Source organism: Suillus subalutaceus, assembly GCF_016647625.1.
Source record: "Suillus subalutaceus strain FC151 chromosome Unknown DFJ58scaffold_73, whole genome shotgun sequence".
Classification (NCBI taxonomy): domain Eukaryota; kingdom Fungi; phylum Basidiomycota; class Agaricomycetes; order Boletales; family Suillaceae; genus Suillus; species Suillus subalutaceus.
In genome coordinates this window covers 210,029-222,854 of record NW_024540322.1, presented here as the reverse complement: position 1 = coordinate 222,854, position 12,826 = coordinate 210,029, and the positions used below count along the sequence as shown (strand labels likewise).

The 12,826-nt window shown below is 47.6% G+C and overlaps 4 protein-coding genes across 4 annotated transcripts; 2 read left to right on the top strand and 2 right to left on the bottom strand.

The window, feature by feature from the left end:
• Positions 1–759: 759 nt before the first annotated feature.
• DFJ58DRAFT_662296 (uncharacterized protein) lies at positions 760–1,846 on the bottom strand (the record flags this gene model as incomplete). The annotated part of the gene is made up of 5 exons (XM_041382290.1): positions 760–1,044; positions 1,097–1,220; positions 1,270–1,376; positions 1,425–1,658; positions 1,718–1,846. 5 exons carry the CDS (start codon positions 1,844–1,846, stop codon positions 760–762), a joined length of 879 nt encoding a protein of 292 aa, XP_041242558.1.
• Positions 1,847–3,629: 1,783 nt separating this feature from the next.
• Positions 3,630–6,837, bottom strand: DFJ58DRAFT_794829 (uncharacterized protein; the record flags this gene model as incomplete). Its single annotated transcript, XM_041390478.1, is given in 17 exon segments — positions 3,630–3,737; positions 3,767–3,849; positions 3,882–4,092; positions 4,144–4,221; positions 4,241–4,370; positions 4,428–4,474; positions 4,510–4,659; positions 4,847–4,947; positions 5,061–5,533; positions 5,587–5,700; positions 5,743–5,791; positions 5,827–5,879; positions 5,940–6,006; positions 6,061–6,097; positions 6,310–6,558; positions 6,590–6,666; positions 6,773–6,837. The coding sequence occupies 17 exon segments, from the start codon at positions 6,835–6,837 to the stop codon at positions 3,664–3,666; spliced, it is 2,058 nt and encodes a 685-aa protein (XP_041242557.1). The 3' UTR covers positions 3,630–3,663.
• Positions 6,838–8,964: 2,127 nt separating this feature from the next.
• On the top strand, positions 8,965–9,690 carry DFJ58DRAFT_450474 (uncharacterized protein). The gene is made up of 2 exons (XM_041380464.1): positions 8,965–9,458; positions 9,506–9,690. Exons 1-2 carry the CDS (start codon positions 9,182–9,184, stop codon positions 9,538–9,540), a joined length of 312 nt encoding a protein of 103 aa, XP_041242556.1. The 5' UTR covers positions 8,965–9,181; the 3' UTR covers positions 9,541–9,690.
• An 815-nt stretch (positions 9,691–10,505) lies between these two features.
• Positions 10,506–11,755, top strand: DFJ58DRAFT_794821 (uncharacterized protein). Its single transcript, XM_041390477.1, has 4 exons — positions 10,506–10,641; positions 10,700–11,360; positions 11,449–11,535; positions 11,599–11,755. Exons 2-3 carry the CDS (start codon positions 10,747–10,749, stop codon positions 11,531–11,533), a joined length of 699 nt encoding a protein of 232 aa, XP_041242555.1. The 5' UTR covers positions 10,506–10,641; positions 10,700–10,746; the 3' UTR covers positions 11,534–11,535; positions 11,599–11,755.
• Positions 11,756–12,826: the final 1,071 nt, after the last annotated feature.

Here is a 12,826-nt window from a genome sequence, read left to right as displayed (position 1 = left end):
GCCGCCAGGTAGGGGTAATAACTGGTGGGGAGAGACAACGAGGGAGGAGATGTCGACGACGAGCGCGAAGGAGAGCGCTAGATCTTGACGCGGGCGTGCCGCCCGGTCGTGATGCGCTGTTGCGAAAAAATTAACCGGCGGCGACGGCATAGCATGATAGCTAGGCTGCAGGTTGAAGGAGCGGGCGCGGAATTGGCAGGATGCAGAGAGGTGGCGGCATTCATGGGCACAAGGGTTGGAAAAAAAGGCAGAGGATGCTGTTTGCAAAGACCGCGAGCTCGACGAGTAGGACAATGAAGACGACAATACATAAAAAAAGATGCGTACCTCTCTCCGATACAGTTTGCGGGGTCCAACCTTTACTAAATAACGTCAGTTGAATGGTAACATGGTTTCTGAAACATAGAGAGCCGGTCTATTTCGGAATGCTAACAGGTCACATCACTCTTTTTCGACAGGTCCAAAATCTGATCAGTGGACCCTCAGGCTGCTTCTTGTTGCGGTGAACATATCGGCTCGGCTCGTTCCTCGGCCAGCTGACATGCTCACCGTGTGCTTACTATGATTGGCGGTCCTGTAAGATGCTGAATGATAGTAGACATGACGTCATGCCTGTTCTGTTTTTACCTGTACTAGTAGAGAATGTATGTAGAGATAATGCATCTGTGTCGGGGACTGGCGCGGCCGAGCGCCATTACAATACATAACAGCGCACACAACAATGAATATTGACCGCGAGTGAAGCCTACCAACAGTAGTCTATAGTAAAACGATCATAATAGCGTACATAATAATGAATATCGACTGTGAGTGAAGACTGAGACGGAAGTAAACTTTCGGAGAATCTTTCCCTAGAATCCAAGCAAGAGCAATTGTGAAGCAGCAATTCCCTACAATGAATGGATTGTGGAGGAAGGCCATCATAACAGCTGCTTGAACGACGGTCAAGACTATTCGGGTCTTAAGAGGAGACTCTAGAAGGACGGGTATGGTCGGCACTCCAACCTTCTTGTCTTCGTCATAGTCACGCACATCGGCCAAAATCTTTGGAAGACCTTGAGTTGGGACTTCATTCACAAGAATAAAATTGTCTTACACAATGACAAGTGCGATTGACCGTCGACCAAATGATAGTCTCGAAGATCGTCCACGGAGGCGCGTTATTGGCTGATTGCCATGATAGCTGTAGTGCTGAGTGGACGACTAAGAATAACCCATAGCTATCTTCAAGTCAAAAACGACAAAGCGTCAGGATGCGACAGTACATACCCCCGAATGATACCGTCCAATATAGCCTTCATGCCAGGAACTCGTTTGATGATGAATGGGTTCTTAGATCCGGGTGAATCTTCTTGATCATAATTTACCGCGCGAATCTCTTCAATACCCTGCCGATCCACTGAAGATCAAGCGGTGTCGTCCACAGAAAAGCGGGGTGGGGGTAGTAAAACTACGGTGAGGAACGTCGTTTCTGATGGACTTTGACTTAAAGCAATCACAAGCAGCGACGCAGTCAACGCTAGAAAAATACGGGCAAGGTGGAACATGGGGGTAAAGCGCTTCATGGAAGCTGCACCCAGAGCATTGATGACAACTTCTTGATCCTTCAGGTGGTCAACACCAATAACAAGAATGTCACATGTCATGCATATGATGATCTTTACACTATGTAATCAAAAAGACTGTACGACCTGGAATCCACAAACAGAGGGCTTACCGGCCTCCAGTCAAGCTGTCCAGCGATCTCGTAGGATATGAGGGATGAGAGCATAGCACTGCTGATCCCCACGATGATGGGCTGTAGGATCACAGAGATAACGAAGGTTGAAACTGTGGGCGTAGCCATCTCGCCGAAGGTAGGTCCTTTGAGTCCGCAAGCCTGACAGTGAGACTGAAAACCGAAATTTGATTCTCCCTTATATGCTGGAGTAGGGGACCCCGGGGGTAGGAGCCGAGTGGCAGCCGAGTAGCACCGTAGTTCAGCGAGCATTCAGTGTCCTTCGGGCTTTGTCGTAGCGTAGTGCTCCCACCACTTCTTGCCTTGCTCGCGACACGCAGGCACACAGTCGGGGATACACCGCTCCACTATGTCATGGTGTATCCATAACACTGATCGGAATCGTGCTTTGTTTTAATGAATCAATGTGAACCCATTTGTTTTAATGAATCAATGTTGACCGCCAAACCGGTGTTCGAAGGTCTAGACTTTACATCGCACATCTAAGATACAAATTAAATGTCAATTGTGTGTCAGTTTGTTTCTTTATTCAGCGTCTAGTTGATAAACTATTATCACCTCATGTCCGAGTCAGATTCCAAGCTAGTGTTCTAGCCTATCTATTAGTACAGTCTTCCGCCAACAATACTGCCAGTGGGCCCAGGCGAAAAAAGGAAGCAGGAACCCAACCGTGACCTCGAGGCTCGAGTGGCTTGGAATCTCATTCAAGCGAGTTGTGTGGTGGACGCGCTAGCACTGCGCTCTAGAACAGAGAAGGACGCTGACTCTATGATGGATGATGCTCATTGCTACATGCGACTAGATCTACAACCAAGACCTCTCGGGAACTGCCGCCCCTTGGCACTCTTGCTCTACTCGTCTCCGGCCTGCCTCTGCTCTGGAGCTCTACGCCCGACTCGTCTACACCTGCTAAGGTGTATCACTACAGTGGTAAAAGGCTAGTCTGCATTTGGATTTTCTTCAAAGTTAAACTGATACAGTTGGTCCTGAACCGACGTCCAAACTGTAGCACCTGTTATGGTTCCGAGCTTGCTCACACTGATTTATGTAAGGCCACTCCCAACATATTCGCTTCAAGGTATTCCTCGGAGTTCATGGTAACCTGTTATCATTCGGACCTTTCTCGCCGCTCGGCTCGTTCGAACGACTTCCAAACCCTGAGCACACAAAGTCCGGACACATTTGGCACGTCACTCACAATGAAAAGACCCCAGACTCTGTTCAACATCTTCGCTTCAACTTAATGTCGTAGCCGTCACCGGCGAGCAGCATATAACGGTCTCAACTTCCCCGCATGCATCCCTCTCCCACTTTTAAGTTCAGCCTTGTCGGTTCGATCTTCTCCTCGTCACGTCTTCGACATGTTAACTTTTTGCATTTTTAGTGTATTAGCTTTCCTTTATTAACACTTTGTATCAAATGCAGACTCGTTAAATTCAGGTCAAACCTCGTCTCCCGTCCACCCTCAGTCCCTCTTCATAATCTTGCTGAACAGCTGCCTCAACAATGTCTAGTTGGGCATCTCTTCGAACTTCAAACCACGGCAGTGATCGAAGTACATTGTAAATTCTACGGGAGTGCACGAGATGGTCACGAAATGCTGCTTGAGCCAGCTTTCATTTCCTCTATTCGAAGCAGTTTGGTCTCAACACTTGGTGCATATATGTCTTGCCAAGGCAGAAGGCCATGCGAGAGTGTAGGAGGGCATTGTCCGATGCTTCAGGGTCATCTCACAAGCCTTGTGTCAGGAATTAATTTAGGTGGTTCATACGACCTCGTCCAAAATGTGCATTTTAGCTCGAATATGGGCGGGGTCTATTCGCAGGACAGTATCATAGTATGTGTTCCTGGTGGACGGGTCGACGTAAAACTTCACCAAATGTAAGTCAAATAGATGGACGATGTGAGAGTTCTCCCCGACACATTTAATAAATTGCATAATGAATGTATGGGCCCACGTACTGTAGCGTGGACACATCGTCTTTTGTAAATCGGATATCTAATTTATACTCGTCAGGGACAGCACACCTTTGCGGGAACTTCCATCCTCCCAATCAAACCTGCTGTTTTCCGTCCACCCTTCCGTGACCAATATCTGGTTAAACAGTTGTCTTAGCAAAGATAGTTTGCTTATCTTTCAAACTTTAAACCACGGCAGTGATCGAAGTACGTAGTAAACTCCACAGGTGAGCGCGTAAGGAGGTCGCGAAATGCTGAACCAGCTTTCATTTCCCCCATTCGAAGTAGTTTGGCCTCGAGGCTTGGTGAGTAGACGCCTTGCCAAGGCAGACGTCCATGCAAAAGAAATAGTAGCACGTTGCCCAACGCTTCAAGATCGTCTCGTCGCCCTTGTTCTACTCCTTGTTCGTTAGCCCTGAGCAGGAGTTAAAATGGTCTCTACGAACCTCGTCCAAAATGCACGTTATAGCTTGCATATCGTGGAGTTCCAAGTCCAACGCGGCCTTCACGGAACGGTATATGCGCTCCTGTGGATGGGTCAACAAAGCTTCGCCAAACCAAAGTCGAATAGATAGACGACGTGAGAGTTCTCCCCAACGCCCATCGCGAAATTTTCAGGCTTGATGTCACGCAGGATGACCCCTCGTGAATGTACAAATTCAATTCGATCCAACTGGCAAAATACACACAAATCAACCCAAACTCGCGGGCAGGTGTCCAGCACGCTTACCATTTCGATAGCGAGCATAACTACTGTCTTCAGAGAGAGCTTCGCCCCTGCAGAGTCTTCGAAGCTGTTTGAAGATTCGCACCTACTTGATCGAGAATCAAGATATGGGATCCTCGATCAATACCACTCCATTTGCATTGACGGTATCCCTGGGTGTCCACGCAGGCAGGTTGTACACTAGAGCTTCGTAAGGCAACACGACAGTCCGCGGGTCGGTGAGTCGGAACGGGACCTCCATTTTGATTGCAACCTCCGAGCCGGTGAGAACGTGACAAGCACTTGACCACATTTCCTGTCATGTCAAAGCATATAAGCTAGTTTGATGGGGAAAAGTAGACATTGTGAAACATACCAAAGCTTTCCCATTCCAAGCAATTTTTGTCACCTGATACATGCCACAAACGCGGAAATTCTTTGACGTGAGTTGGGAGTGCGCTCTACTGGTGAATGATGAAGAGCAGACAAATTTTTGTAGCTGCATTGTAAACCTTGTAGTCCGTCGACCGCTAGGGTTGGGTCGCTTGTGCCTGAGTTTCCACGTCCGATTCTAGACATCCAGGACGTTGAACCAAAATGGTTGGGAAAACCCGCCATAATTGCTGGTTCCATCACTCGGTAACGACTAGATGTCACTACAAGAATCTGGGTCCTTGTCGATGGTTCCACATTTCAAACGACAGCGCTCCAAGAGGTCCGAAAATATGGAGTGGTTTTGGCAAGAGATCCGAAAGAGGTGCAGGTTGATCATGCAAAGTAAGACCAGATGGAAGTTGTGGAAGTAAAAATGATTTCACGCCCGGGATCGGAAGACAGACCAGCACATACCCTGGATCAGGAGCGTCTTCACAGCTGCTTCTGCATCGGCATATAAAACCAGGTTGCAGGATAGTCTGTATAGCTTCCTGGAGAACCGCTTCACTGGGCGGCGCTTCCAGAACAGTGCAGACATCCTGCAGGCGGTGCCGCACGATGTCGTTATAGGGTGCGTCAGTATGATCTCTGTGTCTCATAAGTTCGCATTCGAGATACACTTTAGACAGATGGCGATTGTCTGGATATGTTGGTGATAGCAGCCGCATAGCTTCGTTGATGGCACCATCACGATCCTGATTACATGTGAGCAACTTGCGCGCATGGGACTGGAATGTGAAAAACTCGCCAAGATGGTGCCAAATATATCAAAGGCGATTGCTCTAGTGGATGGGGCGGGCACGGGAGGCATGTAGTTCGGGATAAACTCGATGGTCGACATCGGGCCCATCATCCCAGTCCACTTCCTTCCGTTTCCGATGCGTTGTCAGCAACTGGGGGTCACCGTCAAAGGAATCTTCATCGACAGAGAGTTACAAGCATGTGCCTTGAGGCTTGCATCGAAGGTCGGCAAAATTCTCGACAAAACGAATAACCTGGCAGCAGCGCGCCGCCTCGTCGGACCCTATACGCATGATAATGCTACAAAAACAAACCTTTTATCAGAAATCGTGAGCAATATTTCATACCATCCTGACCTACATCCCTTGACTTCAAAGCCCATTTCACGGCAGCGGTGATACCCATCCATGAGTAGTCTGCAGCAAGTCTGTAAACATTTGAGGACTTAGGAAATCACAATCACTAATCGATGGCGACTTACTGGTTATACAGTAGTAAATCTTGATATATGAATGTTGCTTCGACAGCAGTTGACATGTTGAAATCCCGAGGTTCCAATATTCAAAAACGTAACCCCTCGGTCATGCATACTCGTAGGGCGACTTGCCACTCCACGAATCCCACCCATCCTCCACGGGCTCGCTTCCCACCGGACGAGTGCGCATCATTTGCGCACTTCAGGAATTTACGCGTAAATTTCCAAGACTGAACCACAGAAGGCGAGGGAAACTAGCTTCGTCGAGTCGATGCGGGAGGTGAGGCACGGTCACTGGCGAGATTTGGAATTGCGCATCCTCAAGAAGCCTCGGAAAAGTATGAACGTAGAGAGTGCGCCCACTAGGGCGCAAGGAAGGTTCAACGTGCAACGTCTTCCTTTCTATGCTCAACGATGATCCCAGAGCAAAGTAACACCCATCATTCACTCCTGTTGGCTTTCCGGAGGATATCGCAAACAGAAATTGTCCTTGACGGCCAGATCCTGCATCCCAACCGTCGGTTTCGTGAGACACGCAACGCTAGGAAAGGAAGAGTTTTCAAGGACGCAGCTTTTTCAAGCCCATAGTACGATGTCCAATTAGCTGAAACGCTGAGGAAGAGAAATTTTGCAATGACGAAAGAGTGAGGCAATTTGAAGACGAAGCCATTTGTTGGCCAAGGTTTATAACATTATTTAATGGCACTGGCTTGCCCACAAGTAGCTCAAGAGAATCATTCCGGAGTTAAAACTGAACAGCTGTAGCCTGTAGGTGACGCCCATTTGTTGCTTAAATGTTTTAAGCCTTGGGATCTTGATGGCTCCTGTCAGACTGAGGCCTGCCAGTGATGGGCGTTTCCGAGGACCAAGGTACTTATGTCAGCTGGGTTAATATTATGCGATTAGTACGTAAGGCTAGACTTTGAAAATCTTGCAAGTTGCCAGCCCGCTGCAGCTTGTAAGTTTGTAACCAGAATTACAATCTGTATTGGAACCCTCCGAGTCCGAGTTACGGTCGCCTCTTCATCCTCATCCTCATGCTTCACCTTTCCTTGTCCCGTTGCTCTGTCTTGGCACACAACTTGAACATTGCCATCGGATACTAGGCTAGTGCCAGCAATCCATACGGCACCACGCACTCGTTGCTAATAGGTTTTATTTGGCAGTCGCAGTCTTCTATGACTCGTGTCCGAGTCATTGATCATCGCCTCTAATTTTTCTCCAGCGTACTTGGGACATACTTTCTGATCATTTTCTGATCAGTGAAATCTGGATCACGAATGTACGTATCACGTTGATTCGTTTTTTCCGTAATTCGGGCTGGAAGTGAAAAATGATTGTGCTTCCTAGGTCTCTGTAAAAGCCTCAGGATTACCCCGCATCAAGTTTGGGATTGCATACCAGACGTGTACTTGTGCACACACAACATGTCACGCATATAGGCATTCTGATCGGTTGCCACATCAATAACTTCTATGATCTCTTCCGTGCTCAGCCCATGTATATCACACCGCTGATCTACGCAGCTTCTGACGAGTCATAGATTTAATGAATCTACTCACCCTGAAAACGCGACCAATTATGTGGCGCGATCCCAGAGTGGATGCTGAACAAGAGATCCTGCGGAGTTGAACGCGCTGACTGGCAGGGAAATCAAAAGCCCTGGAGATCAACTTGGGATATGAGTAGTCACCCTTCCCAAGATAAAGAACGCGCTTACCGTGAGTTCAAAACAAACCAAGGGGTGCTTGGATGGGGTATCCGAAAGAAACTGACTGCGAACCAGATAAGCATGATATAGGGCCGATAGAATCAGATATCAAACAACAAGAGCAGACGAAAAGGATAAGGCCGAGCCTTGCACCCTTGAAGTAGTGCTGCACTAGGGGATAGGGGGGGGGGGCAGAAATGATGAAGGCGGAGACAACTAGTCGATGTGTCCCCCGGCGAAGGTCCCCAAGTGGTGGGAACACTTTTCAAATAGGCTGGTGACCAGTATCCTGATATTGTCCTATGAGGCAGGTTGATCCGACTACCGGTCAGAGTGGCTTTCAAGCGCGCCGGGTGCTAATATGTGGACTGTAAATATGACTGATCACCTAGTCGCGACTCATGACTCGCCAAATTGTGTGAATTTTCTACTACTAAATCGAGTTTCCTCCTGCAAGAGGGGGACATAGGGATGTTTCGCATTGCGCTCATTAGCAGTCTCATCTAAATCCTCCGACTTTCAAATTGTCCACTTTAGCAAGCCTCCTGCCGCTTCTACGGATCACGGACCACCACCCATTCAGCGGTCTCTCGTTCTGTCTTGCAAACGATACAGGCGAGGCGGACGCTAACGGTCTAGTGGAAGAGGGCGACGGGTGCTGATGTAGTTACAGTTCATCCCACGCGCAGAGGTGGGTACATCCTGGAGAGCCGGATAAGATACTTAACAGCTTTTGCAGTGATCAAGGTCTTTTGCAAATTGTGATATCCCGGATCAGCGCTCAGCTGGTGTTTTTTTTCCAAAGGTGGTGATCAATGATTAATTGATCGCCATCTTGAACCTCAAGGCCTAGCGCCACATTACTTGATGGCAGGATGTCGAGTTTTTCTACAGCTCCGTATGTACTCTCCGTTTTTTGTGGCACTTCTATCCCACTGGGCGCTCGTTTGTTTGTTGGATGTCGATGCTCACGCCCCTGCATGGCACCCACTCAGCTTTTGATTGAATGATAAGAACTACAGCTTTCAAACTTCATTGTTGCCTCCCATTTTTTTTCAGATATAAGACTTGAAGCTGACTTCCGTCCACTGTATATCACTTTCTTTCGACCAATATTTAGGTACCACCTCCAGGCGAGATGGCACAGCCGGTCGTGCCCGGAGATATTGTGATGTACAAACCCATTCGCATCTACTTGGCGATTCCTCAGGTTCCTGGACGGGGAATCCGGCACAGAAGAAACGTCCATGCGCTGTGATCTACGTCGATCAGCGCACCACTATACCCATAGTAGCTCCATTGTGCGGAGCAGTGTATATGAATGCAGGTTGGCAAAGACGCTACCAGGTGCACCGCTTGCTTCGGAGATAACATTGATGAGTATTTACGGCTTAACCTCTTCTTGACCAATTATAGATGGTCGTGGATTGGTGGCACCCCGTACTATTCGCCAATACTGGCGTTCCCGTGCCTGCAGATGGTGCTAGTATCCAACGTCAGCCGATTATCATCACCCATAACCCCTTGTATACAAAGCCGCCATTCATACCGCACTTCAAGCCAAGCTATATATGGGCTGGAGACTCCGGTGAATGGGTAGCACATCAAATGTTGCAGGAATTAGAATCAGCGGGTGGATACGTGCGAGTTGATGCCGCACAACTCAACCAGCTGTTGGCGTGGCGGGATTACTGTACGTTGTTTCGCCTTTTTTATGGTCGCCAGCTAACGAATTTTTAGGGGTATTACTGGAATCGTCCTCCTGCATAAAGTAATAGGCTCGAAGTCAGCCATGGTAGACTATGGCCAATGCCTTAGACCTTTGATTACTGGAAAAAATAGGGAAGATGTAACACCTTCGGAATCCCAAGGGTTCTATAATTATTTCACTTATGCATCAACAAGATAAATGGTTTCCACTCGTCCGTCCCATCTCATGATGTTCCAACGAGTGATAAGTCCCGACTGGACTTGGCGTTCATGAAACCGCAGATGTACAAAATTGGGGATGCTCTCAGATTAAACAACCGCATCTGATAGGACCCATCTTCTACACAGGAAAACACTCTATATCTAGCTGAAGAGCACGCAGGTCGTTACGGGGCAAAGGTCCTACCTTCTCCAGCGTCTCCGCATGATACAAGTTGAGCCACTCCTTTGCCTGCGCGGTCAAATCTGAGAAATCAATCAGCTTCGTTTGGATAGGACACTACTACTTCAGCGTTAGCTTATCGAGATGCAATCCCTCTCATCCGAAGGCGCTCACCGTCGTTACATGTTCAAAACAAAGGTATCCATTCCGAAAGTTATTGGAGCCTCTCGAATGATAACAACGCTTTCAGTGCGGATCCCGTAGCGGGCCGTGCTTTATAACCCCCTGTGAGCCCCGGTGGCGTGCTTTTCTGTGGCACTTCTATTCATCCACTGTGTGTTTATTTGATAGCACTGTCCGACATAGGGTATTTTACCCCAATGGGGATTTTAAAACATGATGTGGGTCCCGACTCCTCAGCGCTGACAGCTGATGACAACTGGGTGATGACCGATCTGGCAGTTGCTGACCGCCGCCCAAGGAAGTGATACTTATGAGGCGCTTACTTCCTGCCAATCAACGATGTACGATAACGCAAATGAAGATTCAATGTGGGCGTTTGCAGTGGACATCTATTGCGGCTGTGATAGGCCATGATTTATAACCCCCAGGCTGTGAGCCCCAGTTGCGTGCTGTTAGCCAGGAAATATTCATAGAACCTAACGTTCGAAGTATTTGTTTTGCCCCACCACCACCGAGTCACAGCAGAGGCGAACAACTATCTTCATTTCATTTGGTCTGTCTACAGGAGAGTCACAGCACAGTCACAGCATAACCCTTGTTGGTGAGCGAAAAATCATTTGCACTAGCGATAATATAGCATCCTCACTGCAGGCATTTAGTTCCAGTGCATATAAAGTTGGAAGATATTCGCAGTTTGTCATTCCCAATGATGCGAGAACTCGTCAAAAGTTATGAAGTATGGAACTCTACAACTGAAAAGCTGGACCATATTGTCATTGTATGGAAGGAAAATGATAATTATTATCAATCCGAGCATTGGGCAACGACCGAACCATTCAACCTCGACAGTCTTTCTACCTTCAAGTCCATCCCCATTCCCATGCATATTTTCAAGGGCCGTTGGCATCCATCTTTAACCGAATCACCTCCTGTACCTCCCACAGGCTCTTTTCTAAAGCGCCCGTGCATACTCCTGCCTGATGACTACGACTCAGACGAGCCAGAAAAGCCAGGTGTGTGGACACCTGGAGACTATCTGGTCAAGGAGGCCAAAGTCTACGAAATCCTTAAGCAGCACCCTCACCCTAATATCTGCGTCTACTATGGATGCGTCCGTGATGTTGATCACATCACTGCCATATGTTTGAAACGATATGGACGCACACTTATGTATGCAGTTTGGGAAAGTGATCCCACCCGAACCATGCCGCGATTCTTGACGGTGTTTCGAAAGGGCTCACTTTTCTGCATGAGACGCTCGGTCTTGTGCACAATGACATCAACCCCGCTAATATCGCGCTCGATGACGCGGGAGATCCTGTGATAATCGATTTCGACTCTTGCATACCGATTGGGGAGGCGATAGGGTTGTCTAGCAAAGCGGGGAACACCTGGATGGACAATGGAGCCGATTGCCGACCATCGCTCTTCCAGAAAATGATATTTATGGCCTGGAACAGATTGGCGAATTCATGAAGGGAAAGCGTTCATAGATGTGAGTATTTGCATTATTTTCTGCAGTTCTATTCATGACCGTGTCTGCATTCTTTTCTTTTAGATTGCGCCAATCATTCAGGAAAATCTGAAAGGTGGGATATGACTAGAATGCTGCGATGTGGTTCGGCGTTTGCGCAACGAAGGTCAGGAAGGTATATCTGCTGTAGCGAGAAGCGAGATTAGTACATTTACTTATAAATTGATATGATTGAGAATTTCAGCGCGGTACTGCTCAAGATATGCGTCAGTTATTCATCCAATTCATGCATCATCCTAGACTACGTTGTCTTCATCCCCAATTCTCGGACATGCTCGTTGCAAGTCCAGTGCTTCAAGTTTTCAGCTAACAGTGAGCACATGCAGTCATATAGTTCAGAATAACAAGAATCAACTACGGGGATTACATTGTCATCGATGGTCTTATAGAGGAAAGAATACTTCGTGATTATCTTACAGAGCTTCATGATGCGGAAGACGCCGCGATATCAGTGAATCACTCACTCAAATTGGGAGGGGAGATGGAACACAATGAAAAAGTGATACACCGTAGTCTTGACAACTTTGACAACTGAACTAGAGCTGGCTTCAAGAACAGCTTTGAAATGTGTGAGGGCTTGCTTGGTCTGCTCCTCGATACCACCTGCATTGTGGAAGGTACGAGGTGGACACAACCCGAAACAAACACGAATTCGCCAGCTTTGATGGCTTGGGAATATGATAGGGCCCAATGGCTGAGGGCGCGTTGGCTGTCGAAACGGATGTAATCGTAGACATTTGTTACTGTGTTCTGACAAGGAGTGTAAAAGCGGGGTATTGCGGGGGACGAAGAGTGGGTGTCTTACAACAGGAATGCAGGTATGTAATTTACGAGATGGACAGGATATATGCTTTCGATGCAGCAACCTACAGGATCAGTAACACTGTCAAGTTCGTCGTGCTAGATGATTATGTGCCATGAAGGAGGACGCTGAAGAGATGCTGGCCTTGAATGAGACGACAGTGCTAGTGTTGGATATGAAGGATACGGTGAGTGTGATTTGCATTATGTATCTGATGATTCTGATCAACGCGCAGACTATGACAAAAATTGAATGTCTTTAAAGTTCGACATCGAAAGGACACATGTTTAGTGAGGTGTGGACAACAGAAGAGGAACATGCAGAATATGCTACCCTTTTCCCTTCTTTCGAAATCATTGAAGATCCCGATGCAGTTTTGATGTAGATGGACAATAAGCGACTTTTTTTTTGCTTAAATAGATGTTGGCTACCTATTCCATGAAATGATGA